A 16433-nucleotide genomic window follows, 5' to 3' on the forward strand; every position below is an offset into this window, starting at 1 on the left:
GGCAGCCTCAACTTACACTCTATGGAAAGACGTAGAATACGGGGTGATCTCATGAAAATATTCATATGTGGCTACAAACAGTCCCTGACCAGACCCCTTACCCAGGATATATTAGCTCCACGGCACTCTCCAATTGCTTATGTGGATTCAGGAGACGTGGAGCTGTTTTTCTGAAGAGGGCTATAGCCATTAGCCGAAATATAGAAGTTATACTTTCTTCTAAGTTTCCTTTTATTCCGACTGTGGGTTTTTAGTGATTATAATTAATTTTATAAATGTGCTACTACATTTTGTCCAAGTGATATGTATGTATATATATATATATATATATATATTTTTTTTTTTTTTTTTGCGGGGAAGGGGGGGGGGGCTGTTGCCCACTCGAACCTCAACCTTGTCGGTGGTCCGGAACTGTTCGAACGCAGGAGACGGTGTCTCCGCGGTGTAATGCCACACTTACAGTGACGATACCCGGACGAAGCTGATGTATCACACACACACAGTGATCCCCAGTCACGAACAGCGGTCGGGGGTCACTAATCAGAGCAGATGTCTTTCCTAACTTCTGCACCGAGGCGACGGTTTGAACAGAGGCCACAGTCGAGGCGAGACTCAACCCCGCACCGTGGTGCCAAGTCAAATTAGAGATCACGAGTTGACCCCGTGATTAAAAAGCCAGTGTGCTGCCATTGTACTAGCCAGGAAAAGGTGGAGGTAGAATGTAGATTGAGAGAAGCGAGTAAATGCCTTGGTGGATTAAAGAGTGTAATGAGGAATAGACATTTAGGAATGGATGCGAAGAGGAGACTGTATGAAGGAGTGATTGTGCCAACAGCACTGTATGGGGCAGAAACGTGGAACATAAGAGAAGAAGAGAGAAGGAGTTTGAATGTGTTTGAGATGAGGTGTCTGAGAAGTATGGTGGGGGTTACTAGGCTGGATAGAGTGAGAAATGAGGAGGTGAGGAGGAGAACAGGGGTGAAAAAGGAGCTGGGAGATAGGGTTGATGAAAGAATATTAGGATGGTTTGGACACATGGAAAGAATGAGTGAAGAAAGACTAGTAAAAGAGGTATGGAAGGCAGATGTGGAGGGAGTGAACATGAGGGGACGTCCTAGGATGAGGTGGATGGATGGGGTGAAGGGGGCTTTGGGGAAGAGGGGAATGTCTGTTGAGGAAGGAAGGGAGAGGACGGAAGACAGAGGTGAGTGGAGAATGGTTGTATATGGATGATGTTGTGATTGCATGAGGAGGAATGGGCGGGGGGGGGTAGTATGTGTGAGTAAATTTTGACGCAGCCCGAAGGGATTTCTCCCCGTCCTCTCCTTATATGCAAGGGGGGTCGCCGATTAAATGAAGCGGCCTTGCTGTGGATGTGCTGTGTCTTGCGACACTGCTTCTGACCCAGGGCGGTGGGCAGGGTGCAGGGATGACCCGTCATCCAGGAGGTGCTCAGATGATAGGGAGGGGTGTGGAGTGTATTTAGGGATGAAATGGGTGGGAGTGTTTTTGTGCCTTTCCCTTTTTGGCTACCTCCCTTGAAAGGGGGAAAAAGCCTTGGTATATGTATGTATGTAAGACTAAATGTCACCTAAGTTAATCATATGTAAGGGGCACTCTAAAAAAAGAATGAAAAAAACGTAAAGATCAGTCGGACGTTTTGAAAGTTCTTCGTCTAGTCAAGGTAAAACGAATACTATAAGGTACGTTGAGCACCCCCCCCCCTCCGCGAACCTCCACCGTGACGTCATAGGAAATGCAGAGTGGGAGAGTGAGAGGTGAAAGAAAATGTAAACTTTAAAGAAAACCATCTGTATGTATGGTAGACTTTAAAATTACACTATGATGTTCACAATACTGAAATTACTCAGTATGATTTTCTTATCCTCAAATTATCAGTATCTGAGATATGACCGCCAGAAAAGTTATAAAAATGTTTTCCATGCTTTCACATTAGGTGGATTATATTAATATGACGAGTTATTAGATGGGATGACATGTCAAGCGTGGATTTTATATGTAGACCTTTATCTCCACCAAGCTCAGTTATGTTTTAACCGCATTCTTTAGTCTGTTTATTTGCAATTGAATGAAATTTTCAGGAAATGTTGCTGATAAATAGTTACTTTCAAAATGACGGCTGCATACATGTCCAGATGACCGAGTATTGTGTGTGCCACATAATTCAATCCATTTCTTTCTAAGTTTTTTATCTATGGGTAGTGAAAAGAAATGTATATTTTTATCACCTTTCAGTCTAACGGCATTGCACTTCTGCATTATACAAAATGTTGGCATTTTTATATGTTATTTGTCTGCCTTAGCTACCCCTTTAATCAGAAGATGGAGCTTCGCTCTACACACTGGTGTGTGAGTGACTGACAGTTCTCGACCCGTGCAACCCTGGTCTCGATATTTACGTTGACGTCATCATCTACCTGCGCAGTGGAGAGGTTTTCTGGCTCTCCCTCATCCCCCTGCTAACGTACCTTGTAGTATTCGTTTTACCTTGCGTCTAGTGTAGTGAAACTGTAGTGGTTTGGTTCGAACAAGCCAGGGAAAATGAAATTCACTTTGGTCTCTTATTCTAATCTCTTTGGTAAAACCACAAGTAATAGCCACTGGTTAGTGGATCTGATCAGTCGTAGCTGGACGGTGAGCCTAACGTCAGAGGCGGTGGCGGCTGATGACGGCGAGGCTCGATGGAACTGCTACAAGACTGGACGAGATGTTGCTGCTGCCGTGGCTATTACCATTCTCTCCTGACTAGCCGCCGCTGCCCTATTTAAGGGTCGCTCGCGGCTCAGCGTAGTTGGCAAGAGAGGTCGCTAGCCGCTCGAGAACCATTTGCTGGCTCCTGATTGGCTAGCTCATATTCACCTCTTGCCAACTATGGGAAGTGTGTGACCGCCTGTGGCTGCGTCACTACAAAACGACATATCAAATATCAATTTCTTTATAATTCTTATAAAGGTTTTAGAGACGATTTTACTTTTTCAACGGCTTTATATTTTTTGTTCTAGAATCATAGTATTCAATTAAAGAATATAATATTAGGAAGATAAACTGAACACTATATTATTCAACATGGCCACCGCGAATGTAAACAAAGGGGAGAAGAAAACTGAATTGTGTGGACACTGTCAAATAAGGGTAAATGATGGAATACGCTGTAGTTACTGGGTTCACTTACTGCTGGGCAAATACCGCTAATCTCAGTACCGGAATTACCGGTAAACAACAATGCCGTTACCGGAATTACCGGTATTTTACCGGTAAAAGACTCGTGAGGTAGTAGTCGCCTTTATGACTTAAATCTTTAAACAAATTTCATCCTACTATGGTGTGTAGTCACAACCCCATTGCATATTCTGTATATTGAAATAAAGTAAAAATTTCGATAGCCAGTTCTATTTTGTTTACGATATTGTGTTTATGGAGATATCTGGCAACTCCTCCCACCAATCGGAAGCAAGCTATGATTCTCAACAGTAAACACATGATTTTGAATTTTATAGATATCAGTGCGTTATCAAAGTTAGAGGTAGAAGCATGCCGCCTATCTACAGTATCCAGCCTCCCAGTTTAACTGTCTCTCCTGAAAAATCAATGTTTTTGTCCTTTAATAAGCTATATGTCTGGTTCTATTTTACATATTATTTTGATTGTTATGTCATTGTAAAGGGAAAAAGTCATACTTTAATTGGTGCTACTTTAGTATGCTATCTACCGCGCAAGTGAGTGAAAGGAGGGTGTCTGAGGGTGGGTGTGGTGTATAAACTTTTGTCCGCCTCTGCATGCATGGGTCTATGTTTGGAGGGTGCATGTGGGAGTGGGAGTTTTGTTAATACACACACATACACATATAAAGCTTTGACTAAATTGTAATAAATGTTTTCTTAAAAACTAACCTAAACTGACTAATTTGTAATAGATGTTTTCCTAAAAACTGCTTTTAATGTTCCCTTGTTTTAATACTTATTTCATACAAATTAGCCCAGCACGTGATCCAAAGACCAAGGTGAATACTCAAGGATATATTAGATTTCATTGTTAGCATATTTTTTATTTATTTCCTCAATTATCTTTTCATACAAATTAGTTCATATTCTTATTTAGAAACAGAAGCATATTGGCATTTTCATCACTAGCATATATATATATATATATATATATATATATATATATATATATATACATACATATATGAGTCTTCATTTGGCGACGCGGAATTTTTCGATGAAACTTTCACAATTAATATAATTTCGTATGCTGATCACAGAAAAAAACATTAATTCTATTGAGAAATTGACAAAAATGCCAAAAAAAAAAAAACCGGTTTTAATGGTAAAATAATTACCAAGACCTTAGCGGTACATACTTGCTTAATGGTAAAAGTTTAACCGGTAAAATTAGCGGTACAGTGGGCCGTCAGTATTGTCACTCAGTACCATCAAGCCGAGACGTGCTTACCGCTCTCTGAGTGTTATGATATAGCTTATCGGTTAACGGAGCCTTAACGGTAGCAGAATTTTTGCTGGTAAGCTACCGTCAAGGTTGTTACCGATAAAACCCGTAACTATCGGTAGCTGCCCACCACTACCGTCAGTACCGTCACTCAGTACCACCAAGCCGAGACGTGATTACCGCTCTCCGAGTGTTATGGTATAGCTTATCGGTTAACGGAACCTTAACGGTAGCAGAATTTTTGCCGGTAAGCTACCGTTAAGGTTGTTACCGATAAAACCGGTAACTTTACCGGTAGCTGCCCACCACTAAGTTAAAGTGTGAAGGACTTTCATATGAAGAGGCTCGTGTGTGGAAAAAAAAACAGGAAAACGTGCAAAATTCTACTGCTCAGTAAGAAACTGCGAACATTTTGCCGAACAGTTAATAAGCATTATTGGCCAAGTATAAAGCAACACAAAACGAATTGAAGACATAACTAAAACAGGGAGTGAGATGAAAGAGGCATGGAAAAAAGAAGAGCTAAAAGACGAAGTGAAAGAGAAACTGCAGTTTGTATTCCAGAGGGGAGATGGACTACAACACATGGGTAACACCCAAAATGAACAATTACAGACAAAGGTCCAGGTTGATCTGGAGGAGGAGAGGGACAAGGAGTAGCGAGCAAGAAACCTACCGTAATAATGGTGGGAGTGCTTAAACCAGATGGGGAAGGCCAGAGACCTTAAATGTGTGATGAAAGTCTTCTCCGAGCACATGGAGGTGAATACGTCGCAATATAAAATCACTGACACAACAAGGCTACGCGGTGGAAAGAATGACCGGAATTACACCACGCACGGACCCGAGACCCCTGAGGGTTAGGTTTGAGGCAGAGTAGCAAGAGCAGCAAGGTAGAATACTTGGAGGAAAATGAAGAGAAGGGGATAAGAAAAATCAGTATATTCGGGGACAGGACGAAGAAGGAGAGAGAAGAGAGGACGAAACTGGCATCGGAAGCCGCGGAAAAGAGGAGGGAGGAGCGTGATGAGGCATACACGTGGATTGTTGACTTTGGGAAGAAGGTGGTACAGATTACAAAGGAATATCGCGCTCAGTGGCCCTTTCGACCAAGAATGTACCGGTAAGCCTCCAGAAACGTAACGTCAAACCTACAAATGTACATGTACAAACCTTGATGGGCTGGCTAACAAGACTGAAGAGCTACAAGTACTATTAAATGAAGAGGACCCAGGTATTTTACGTATTACTGAGACAAAATGCAATAATGAAATACTAAACATTACACTTTTCAATACACACCAGTACACAGTTGTAGGGAAGGACAATGTTATAGAGAATGCCCCAGGGGGGGGGGAGTTGTGATATTAGCAATGAAGCACCTTCCAATAGATGTAAGTTTAGTAACCAGTCTTGTTGGCCATAAGCTCAGGAATCATTTTGGTGTGAAGTGCAAAACAGGGAAGGTAGAAACCTAGTCTTGGGAACTATATATAGATTCCCTTCTTCAACAACAGAAAATAATTTTCTCATGTGTGATCTCATTAATTTAAGCGATGCTTACTCTAGAAAGTCAAATTTTAGTTCGTGGTGATTTCAACTACGGAAACATAAATTGAGAGGAAAACATGGTTATGGAAGGAACCCAGGGTGCAGGACAAGCAAGAAAATTCTTGGAGGCAGCAAACTGTAACTTCTGGACACAAAATGTGGGGGGATTGGGCGCATCTACGGGATACAGACCATCCATCAAGACTTGGCCGTGTATTCACCAAGACACCCACCAAGATTGAAGACATCAAGTACCTACCACCATTAGGATTAAGCAAACATGCAGTCCTGTCTTTCAATTTACTGGTATAGTCAAAACCAAAGGTAAAAGAGGATTGTACGTAGAAGCTTAACTTCCATAAAGCAGACAATGAAAAGATTAACTTGTTCCGGGAGGTGGATTGTATCAACCACATGGAGGACAGAACTACCAGCTAGAAATGGGATATATTCAGTGACCACTATGAAAAAGTTGTGAAGCTATGCGTCCACACTCAGAAAAAAACAACAGTCAACAAGACCAAAGTGGATGAACACAAGATTAGAATGATTACTGAAGAGGTAACAAGACACGTGGGATAGACATAGGATACTAAGACAACAGGAAACAGCGAACTTTATAAAAAAAAGCAAGGGACATAGCAACCTTAGCAACACGGGCAGCAAAGTATGAATGTAAAAAGGTGACAGTTGATGCAACAAACAACACAAAACATGCTTGGGCATATGTAAGATAAAAAAAAAACACTAAAGGAAACCATTATGAAACTGAAGACCACCGATGGAATAGACATAGAGAACAACAAAGATATTGGCCAAGTAATAAATATAGCATTCGACGCTGTATTCGTGAGGGAAGGCACAAGCATAGGAATGCCAACACCAAGTCAAGTATTCCAAGGACCTAAATTGTACAACATCCACGTAACTAAGGAAGATGCCAGGAGGAAACTCTCTGAATTAAATGACAGCAAATCCCCAGGACTTGACGAGATATCACTTTATGTACTAAAACAATGTGCTGGTATAGTTTGTGCTCCACTTATGAACATATATGCAACATCCCTGAGGACTGGTGATGTCCCACTTGACTGGAGGAAGGCCAACATATCACCTATATACAAGAAAGGGAACAAGACCAACCCGCTCAATTACCGACCAGTGTCACTGACCAGCATAGCATCCAAAGTCATGGAAAAGATCATCAGGGCAAACATTACACAGCACCTCGCAGATCATGCACTTATAACCGACCAGCAACATGGATTTCGGAAAAAATAGCTGTCTCACAAATATATTGTCCTATCTGGATGACTTGGTCATTGCTGTGGATGTAAATTACCTGGACTGTGAGAAAGCCTTCGATAGAGTTCCCCATGAGAGATTAGTCATACTGAAAGCCTTATGAGTGGAAGAAAATGTTCAGGATTGTATTATGAACTTTCGTGCAGACAGGTGCCATTAGGAAAGAATGCTCAGACTGGATACCAGTGCTAAGCGGAGTGCCACAGGGTTCAGTCCTGGGACCGGTCTTTTTCCTGGTGTACATCAACGACTTAGTTAATGACCTTGAGACGATAGCTAGTTTATTTGCGGATAACGCAAATGTTTACAGAATCCTGGAGAAGATTCAGAGGCCCTCCAACGTGACTTGGAATGCCTAGAAATGTGGAGTAGTAAGTGGCTGTTGATGTTACATAAGTGTAAGACCATGCACATAGGCCGCAGTAACCGGCAAACAGATTATTGGCTGAACGGCAGTAGACTAGACAAGTCAACCCAAGAAGAGGACCTTGGCATAATTGTCTCCATTGATCTCAGGTCCTCAGCCCATGTATCAGAGATAACAGCCAAAGGCAAATACAGACTGGTCGTTATCAAGAGAATTTTTAGTGTGCTCACCAAGGACATCGTGTTACCACTTTACTTATCTCTGGGCCCACCCATTCTGGACTATGAAGCCCAGTCATGTTCCTCTTACTTGACACGAGACATCTAGGCCCTAGGAAGAGTACCGGGCATTGTCCAACTGCCCTATGAGTCACGCTGTCGCTCCCTTGGACTACAGTCATTGGGGGAGAGAAGAGTGAGAGGGGATATGATAGAGACTTTCAAGATCTTACAAAGTTATGAGGATATCCCCACACAATGTTCTTCCAGTTGAACACAAATCATCTCGGGGGGGGCCTCTCCAAGAAGCTGAGCAAACCTGACCACTGACGTACCAGAGTCATTGAGCCTTGGAATGCCACATTCAAGGCCAGATACGATAGGCACATCAATCTGGGCAGAGATGGCTGACAGGTTATATAAGTAGGGACCACCACAAGAAGACCACTTCTTATTTCCCTACTACATTTTCAAATCGTCACTCATAGGCCATAGCGTCATATCCGACTTCCGCCTGACACACCCGACATACAAAAAAAAAAAAAAAAATAGTAGCTTGTCATCATCCCAGCCACCAATCTCAATAACCTGCAAGGGGTAAACATTGACCGTATCGGAAGGTTACGGAAGGTAAATATTATTGGTAAATTTAGGTTATGTCCGTTTCCCCCAGTAGCAGACGAATTCATGTTTACATCGAATATATAGTGGTTTAGTGGACATAATTCCGTCGCATAATAATGATTGTATCCTTCACTGGGTGAATTTCCCATTTTCATATACATTTTATATTCACTGACCTTATTTCATAGTGTTCTATATTATTTACAAATTTAGCAATGGTAAAAATCAGTACCTCCAGCAGAAATGTTAATACAAAACTAATTAATTAACATTGAAATTTAAGTTTTAGGGCGTGTTCTGTTTCGAAATATTATGATTATTTAATCATGTTTTTTCCTAGAAACTATCATTCGTTGTTACTTATTTTTTGTCACTCGTTCTAAATGTAATGGACATGAGATACTATTGGTCATGTATTTGTTACTTGCATTGGTTAGTGAATAGTGTTAGTTGCAAATATTTAATTAGATGGTATATCCATGATCAAAATTTTGGGGCTAATCTGAATTTTATAAATGTAGATGATGCTATGGGAGGAAGCAAACCTGAATTTTGTAAATATAGAATATGCTTTTAAACAGATGTACTGTTACAATTGCCATGGCAACATAATAGATAAGTGTTAATAAGAATGGTATAAGAAGGTCCTGCAATGTTATTGACATGCTCAGGTGATTTATTGACCCATTAAACCTTTACATGCCAAATTGCATGTCAATTGGGCCAGCGGTTTGGATTTTATTGATGATAATCTGGAAATTGACAACTTCATGGTTGCCATGAAAAGGCATACATACATACATACATATACCAAGGCTTTTTCCCCCTTTCAAGGGAGGTAGCCAAAAAGGGAAAGGCATGAAAACACTCCCACCCATTTCATCCCTAAATACACTCCACACCCTCCCTCTCATCTGAGCACCTCCTGGATGACGGGTCATCCCTGCACCTTGCCCACCGCCCTGGGTCAGAAGCAGTGTCGCAAGACACAGCACATCCACAGGGCCATAAAAAGGCAAGGACAATTTATGGATTCACACAACTGTACAACTTGATATGGTATGATGGAGATGCCTCACATTGTTTTTGACATGCTCATGTGATTTGTTGATCCATAAAACCCAAGTATTCCGAATTTTAATAAAATTGGACCAGTGGTTTAGAGTTAATGTGTACTTCTTTACCGAAATCTAACATTTTGTTATGGTAAGTTTAGCCAAAAATGCGGGCTAAAAAAATAATTTAAAAATTCGTATCTCCCTTTTTCAAGCTATTCAAAAATTTTTAAAATCATTTTGTTTCTAATAAAATTGCCTTTCATGTGCAACAATAATTTAAGGGTTAAAAAAAAAAAAAATTTTGTGCCCGTACCTACTTTGTAGCATGAATACAATAATTTTGAATATAAATTGAAGTATATGAATTATGATCATACTTGACTTAGTTTCTTTCAAAATATTGGGCAAAAGTAACACTAAATCTTATATTTTCAAAGATGTACCCTAAATATTGTGTTGAATATCCTTCCAGTTATTCTCACTGAAGTGTTATATTAAATGTTGGGAAAAAATCTGCCACAGTATTACTGCTTTCTTCCACGTACCAATGTATATGAGACAGGTTTCTTGACCTCTGCAATGAGTTAATGAAAGAACAAATTGGGGGGAGTGGGTTGTCAAAATCAGGAACTGTTGGTCAATTAGGTAGTCATTGCCTGTTTGTTTGGTAATGTAAACTTGTTGGATATTTACATTTTTATCACTGTGTCATTACTTATGTTCACCTGCATATTATATTCCTCTTGAATTAGTATGGAGATAATTTTGGATTCTGTTTCACAGGTCCCCATAGATCATGCAGACTGTGGTGAGGTCCCAGTTAGGCAGACTTAATTGGTACTTTTCTGTGTGTGGTCATAAACCAATTCTCAGAAGTATGAGTTCTAGTCCAAAGGAAATAAGTATACCTGTACTTCAAGGATCTATTGCAGGTAATGTTTTTTGTTATTAATACCTTGTTGATTTTCCATTCAGAAGATAAGTAAGAGGTGCAACATAATACGGCTCTAGATTGATGCATTGATTTTGTGGAATATTAGAAGAAATATTGGCTGCATGTTATTGTGCAGTATCAATTGCGCAGTAGCGTGTAGCCAATGCTTTAGAGACTGTTTTGAGATGCCCTTGTGGACTAAAGCCACATATAATTTAGTCTATGTTAGAGAAAATCTCTACTAGAGGAAGATGCTACTTTTGTATTGCAACTATTGCTCTGTTATGCTGTTCCCTCTTAAATTTGTTCTGTAATACTTCTTTGAGTATATATCTTCCATTTTGCCTCTGTCCCCAGTGGTAGGGGGAAGAAAGAATTCTACCCCCAAGTTTCCCATGCAGATTGTAAAAAGCAGCTAAAGTGGGATGGAGTGATGGGACTAGGTATCTTGCTTTCTGTAAAGCTATCCTATGAGAAGTCAAGGCATAAGAAAGTCTGAGAGGAGATTTCTAACCAGAACCTTCATTAGCAGATTTGGGTCATTAAATGTGCGTGGGTGTGGTGCAGATGAAAGTAAAAGGGAAGAAAGGCAGTATGTTTGCGAGAAGGAAGATTGATGTGTTGACATTAAGTGAAACTAAGTGGAAAGGGAGGGGAGATTGTGAGTTTGGGAGTATAGTGGGGAGGGTATTGGGAGTGAGGAGGGAATGAGGGAGGGAAGGGGTGGCTCTGCAAGTAAGTGAGGAGATAGGAAAGCATGTGGTGAAGTGGAAGGAAGTTTCTTCTAGATCAATGTGGATGAAGGTGAAACTGGGATGGGAGATGTGGGTCTTTGTTGTTGTTGTTGTCGTTCCCTAGACTGTCTGTCCGAGCAGTCCCGTCTCCCCAAGGAATGCCATAGCCGAAACTGGGTTTTCCCACAAATCCTTTATGGAGCGTATGTTGTGTTGTTTCCGTGCATGATTGTGTATAATGCAGTCTTCCATTATGTGTTGTATGGTATGGGGTGAAGTGTTACTTCCTGGGCAGCTGTTCACAATGCGGTCATCCAGCCTCTTCTGGTAGCTTAGAAGTGCTGGGTGGTGACCGCACCGCAGTCTGGCCAAGTGGACTCTCTTTTCGTGGGAGAGAGGATTCAGAAGGGTGGATATCAGGGGGTCTGGCATGCAGCAGTGTGTTGTCTTTCAGTGTGTTAATGGAGCGGTGAGTGATATGATTATGAATATGTTTCCGGAGGCTGGTATTTGGTGGTTGTGGAGGAAGAGAAGAGAGTATCTGTGCGTGATAAAGGTCTTTGGGTGTTGTTTTAATGTTTCTTGGTGTGTGTGGGTGTTCTGCTATGTAGTGTAGCGGGTGTAATGTGTTTGTGGTGGCTGCGGCAAGTGTTTGTGTGCCTCTCATGTCGAGGTGGTCCTTGACTTTGAGGACTTTTGTTTCATGGTGTAAATGGTCTGTAGGTGTTGTATTTGTGCAGCCTGTAATTGTTTTTAGGGCTTTGTTTTGTATGATTTGAAGGGTGTTGTGGTGTGTCTCACTGAGATTAGGAGCCCATGCAGGACTCGCATAATTCAACACTGAGCGTATGCATTGTTTGTATATTGTTATATTAGTTTCTTTGTTTTGTCCAAATGTTGTTCCAGTGATTGACTGAAGTGCATTAAGTCTAGGTGTGCATTTGTTTTTTTATGTTTGTGATGTGTTGTTTGAAAGACATGGATGTATCGTATGTTACACCAAGAATTTTCGGTGTGTTTGTGTGTGGTATTAGAGTGTTGTTGATGTAGAGATGAGGTATGTATTTGTGTTCTTTTGTCCAGTTGGTGAGAAGTGTTGCTGTAGATTTGGTTGGAGCTATTTTGAGTCTGTTTGTGATGAACCATGTGTTGAGTGTGTCAAGGTATGGCTGGATTATTTCTGCAGCTTTGTCTGTGTTATGATGTGTGCATGTGATTGTTATGTCGTCTGCGTAGGAAGAGATTTGTATTTCTGAGGTGTCTGGCGTGGGTAAGTCATGCATGTATAGATTAAATAGTGTGGGGGATAGAACTGAGCCCTGTGGTACTCCGTTCTTAATGTTTCTGATGTGCGATGATTGGCCATTATATGACACGTAAGCATTCCTACCTGCCAGATAATTGGCCAGCCATCTTTTGGTGTTATTGTGCATGTCTGTGTTATATATTTTATTTGTTAGGTTGTGGCGGGGGATAGCATCAAAAGCTTTACTAATGTCTAATGTTATAAGAAGTGTTCTTTGGTGGGGCCTATCTGAATTGATGCCATCTAAAATTCTTTGTGTGAGGTTTGTCAGAAGAGTGTTTGTGGAGTGTAGTGGCCTAAAACCGTGTTGTGAGTCAGCAAGGGGAATATGTGGTGTGACAAGTTTAAGTATTAGGCGTTCAATGACTTTAGAGGGGGTGCAGAGAAGTGTGATTGGGCGGTGCGATGTTGGGATTGTTGGGTCTTTGTTCGGTTTTGGAATGGTGATTATTTTACCATGCTTCCAGATGTCGGGTATAGTGTTGTGTGAATAGCTGTAGTTTGCAATGTTTGTGAGTGCGTGTATACCTTGTGGTCCAATGTGTTTTAGGTGGATGTTGCTTATGTTATCAGGGCCACAGGCAGATGAGTGCTTGAGACTATGTATTATGAGTTTTGTCTGACTGTCTATGAAGGGTATATAGTCTGAGTCTGTGGGAAAGTCTTTCTTACGTCGAATGGTGCGTCGGTAATCAGTGTGAGAGGTGATATGGCTAGTCTGTGCAAAATGATGTATGAGTGCGTTTGCTTGTTGTCTGTTTGAGGGTAGATTATCTGTTGTTGTGATTATTGCTGCGTGAGAGCGTGTAGTGTTACTGTTGGATAGTGTAATACTGTTGAGTGTTTTGTACAATTTGCTGGTGTTTGTTTTGTGATCAAGTGTATTGATAAAGTTTTGCCAATTTTGTGTTTTTTGTTCATGTATTTTATTGGCAATCACAGTGTTTAGTGTTTGTATTTGGTCTGCTATGTTTTGAGGGATAGGTGTGGGGGTACCGTGTTTAAGTGTGTCACGTTGTCTGATGAGGCTTTGGATTTCTGGTGTGAAGTTGGGGTTGTGTGATTTTCTGTTGCCTCTAGGGATGTATCTCTTGTCTGCATTTTGTATGATTGTATTAAAAGTGTGCACAGCATTGTTTATGTTTGTGATTGGTGTACTGTTAAGTGTTTCAAAATGTTGTTCTGTCTCTTCAGTAAAAGCTTCCCAGTTAGCTCTCTTGTAATTGGTGTAAGTGTGTCTGTGGCCAACTGGGTGCATCTTGTTTTGGTGGTGATGATGATTGGAAGGTGGTCAGAGCCAAGGGTTCCGACCACTCTCCATGATGTTGTTGGGGTTAGGCAGGGGGAGCAAAAGGTGATATCAGGAGAGGAGGGAGTGTAGAGGGCTTGGTGTGGGATATGTGTATGATTATGTGTGTTGTTCATGATAGTCAATGAGTCAAACTGAGTCTGTATATCAAGCCCTCTGTCTGTGTCAGGGTTGTCGACATACCAGGCAGACGACTTGGCGTTGAAGTCACCACCCATGAGGAGGTGGGGGATTGAGGCTAGTTGGCTAAACTGCGGCCTGAAGGTGTCTGGAACTGTGGGGGCTGATGGGGGGGGAATGTACATGTTAACTATTGTCAGTGTTGATTTGTTGCCTGTGCGGATTCGAATGGATTGGATTTCTGTTGTGTTATCTGTGGTACGGAGGAGAATTTTGGTTGTGGCACTTGTGTCCACGAAACAGATGGAGTGGTGGATCAGGGTGATGAGTCCACCGCCATAGCCGTCAGTCCGGTCTTGTCTGATGGTGGTGTAATTATGAAATGATGGTGTTTTGTGTGAGTGTCTTAGTTTCCCCCAAGAGTTGGGGGCCAAACGGCAGCATCTACCCCTGGCCACCGGCTCTACGCAGGTGGCACCGATCCCCAAGAGGAGCTACGCCTGCCTTGGGGAGTACCACAATCCTTTTTCCCAACATGTGGGTCTTTGTAAGTTCATATGGGCCTGGTAGTGAGGAAAGTGTAGAGGAAAAGGAGGCTTTTTGGATAGACTTAAATTATTGCTTAGATAGTATTGGGAGGAATGTCATTGTAGTGGTATTGAGAGATTTCAATGCTAGAGTAGGGGATAAACCAATAGATGGAGTGGTTGGGAAGTTTGGAATGCCATGTAAAAATCATAGTGGTGAGTTAAAGGGGCAGATAAGTTTAGAAAGAGAATTGATGTTAACTAACACGGTGTTTAAGAAAGAACTTGAGCAAAAGTACACATGGGAAAGGGTGGTGGATGGAAGGTTGGTTGTTAAAGCTCTAATGGACTACGTAGTGGTATTCAAAGGAAGGATAGGAAGAGTTCTGGATGTCCATGTTCTTAAGGGAGAGAGTGGGGGAATATCAGATAATTTTTTTTGTGGAGGGTAAGTTGAGAGGGGAGGATAGGTGGAAAAAGAGGAAAGGGACAGAAAGTAGAGAGGTGCTAAGAATGAACTTTTTTAAATGAGAAGGAAAAGGAATAGGAGTACCAGGAGAAGCTGCCGCTGCATTGCTTCTGATTTGGACACTAGGCGGGATACAGGGATGACTCTTCATCGATGAGGAAGCCCTTGGTGGATAGATAGGTAGACATATATGCATACATACATATACCATACCATATATATCCCCTATAAAGAGGGTAGCCAATTTAAAGCACACACTTATTATATATCTATTAAATCCCATTTTATGCCCCCTCATCTCAGTATCTGGTGAATGAAATGTTATGTGTTTATCACTTTTGAATTTTGATATATATATATATATATATATATCATTCTTATTTTTATTTTTATCTTTACTTTTGTTAATTATTTCTTTGGGTTTCTTTTTCAACCTACATAAGAGACCTTTTGGATATTTGAGTTTGATGAAAGTCTCAGTAATATGTTGTAATTCAGGATCTAGAAATTCTTTACTGCATATACGAAATGCTCTGAGGAAGAAACCCATTATAATACCTGTTTTAGTTCTGTCATCATGTCCTGAGTAGAAGTGTATATAGTCTTCTCTATTGGTGGGTTTCCGGTATACTGAAAATTTCACATTTTTATCTATTCTATGGATAATTGTGTCTAAGAAAGGTAATTTTCTGTTATTTTCATTTTCTGCAGTAAATTGTATATTTTCATTTACACTGTTTAATCTCCTGAGTTTGTTGTTAACGTCTGTATCCTTAGGTACAATTACGAGTATGTCATCAACATAACCTAAACCATTTACTATTCCTACCCATTATAGTCATGTATTCTTCTGTTTCGAGTATTTCCATGTATAAATTTGCTAACACTGCAGAAAGGGGACTACCCATGGCGAGGCCAGAATGTTGTCTGTATTCAATCTTATTAAAAGTGAAAGCGCCAAATCCTACACAAAGAGAAATTAATTTGAGGTAATCTTTTTTGGGTACGGGTAGATCTTCATTTTTCAAATTATTTACCACTCGTTCAACAGCATTTAGAGTGCCTTTTATTGTTACTCGAGTATACAAAGAGGTGACATCGTAGCTGGCTAGTTTTTTGTTATTGAAATCTAAAACTTTTAATCTGTTAATTAGATCCGAAGAATTTCGTAGATGTGCATCACTAATAGTTCCAAAAGTATTGGATAAAGGTTTAGCTAAATATTTGGCTAACTTATGAGGCGCACTATTGATTCCTGAAGTAATGGGGCGCATAGGAATTCCTGTTTTGTGGATCTTAGGCAGGCCGTGCATTCTTGGTGGTATAGGTGCTTCTTCAAGTAAGTTTAATAGTTTTTTCCCCTTCTCTGATTTCTTTAATATTTTTCTCGCTTTTGTTGTGAATTTTTTGCCTTCATTTTTTGCGTAACCATTATGTTTTTTCT

At 40.8% G+C, this 16433-nt stretch overlaps 1 protein-coding gene across 11 annotated transcripts in view; it reads left to right on the forward strand.

Moving 5' to 3' along the window:
• The window catches only part of LOC143037521 (putative serine hydrolase), a 106358-nt gene that overhangs the window by 85693 nt on the left and 4232 nt on the right, over positions 1-16433 (forward strand). For 5 of the 11 annotated variants that reach the window (XR_012967475.1, XM_076205889.1, XM_076205892.1 and 2 more), the window contains one exon: positions 10374-10522. Coding sequence is in view for 9 of the 11 variants with exons in the window: in XM_076205889.1 (XP_076062004.1) it covers positions 10387-10522 (136 nt within the window). In the remaining 2 variants the exon portion in view is untranslated. Of the gene's footprint in view, positions 1-8104; positions 8539-8570; positions 8669-8943; positions 8965-9015; positions 9592-9615; positions 9739-10373; positions 10523-16433 lie in introns of those variants that run through there. The other 6 variants (XR_012967474.1, XM_076205887.1, XM_076205888.1 and 3 more) reach the window with 5 other exon arrangements.

This window comes from Oratosquilla oratoria, chromosome 22 (assembly GCF_046742065.1).
Source record: "Oratosquilla oratoria isolate Oo_2021 chromosome 22, ASM4674206v1, whole genome shotgun sequence".
NCBI lineage: Eukaryota > Metazoa > Arthropoda > Malacostraca > Stomatopoda > Squillidae > Oratosquilla > Oratosquilla oratoria.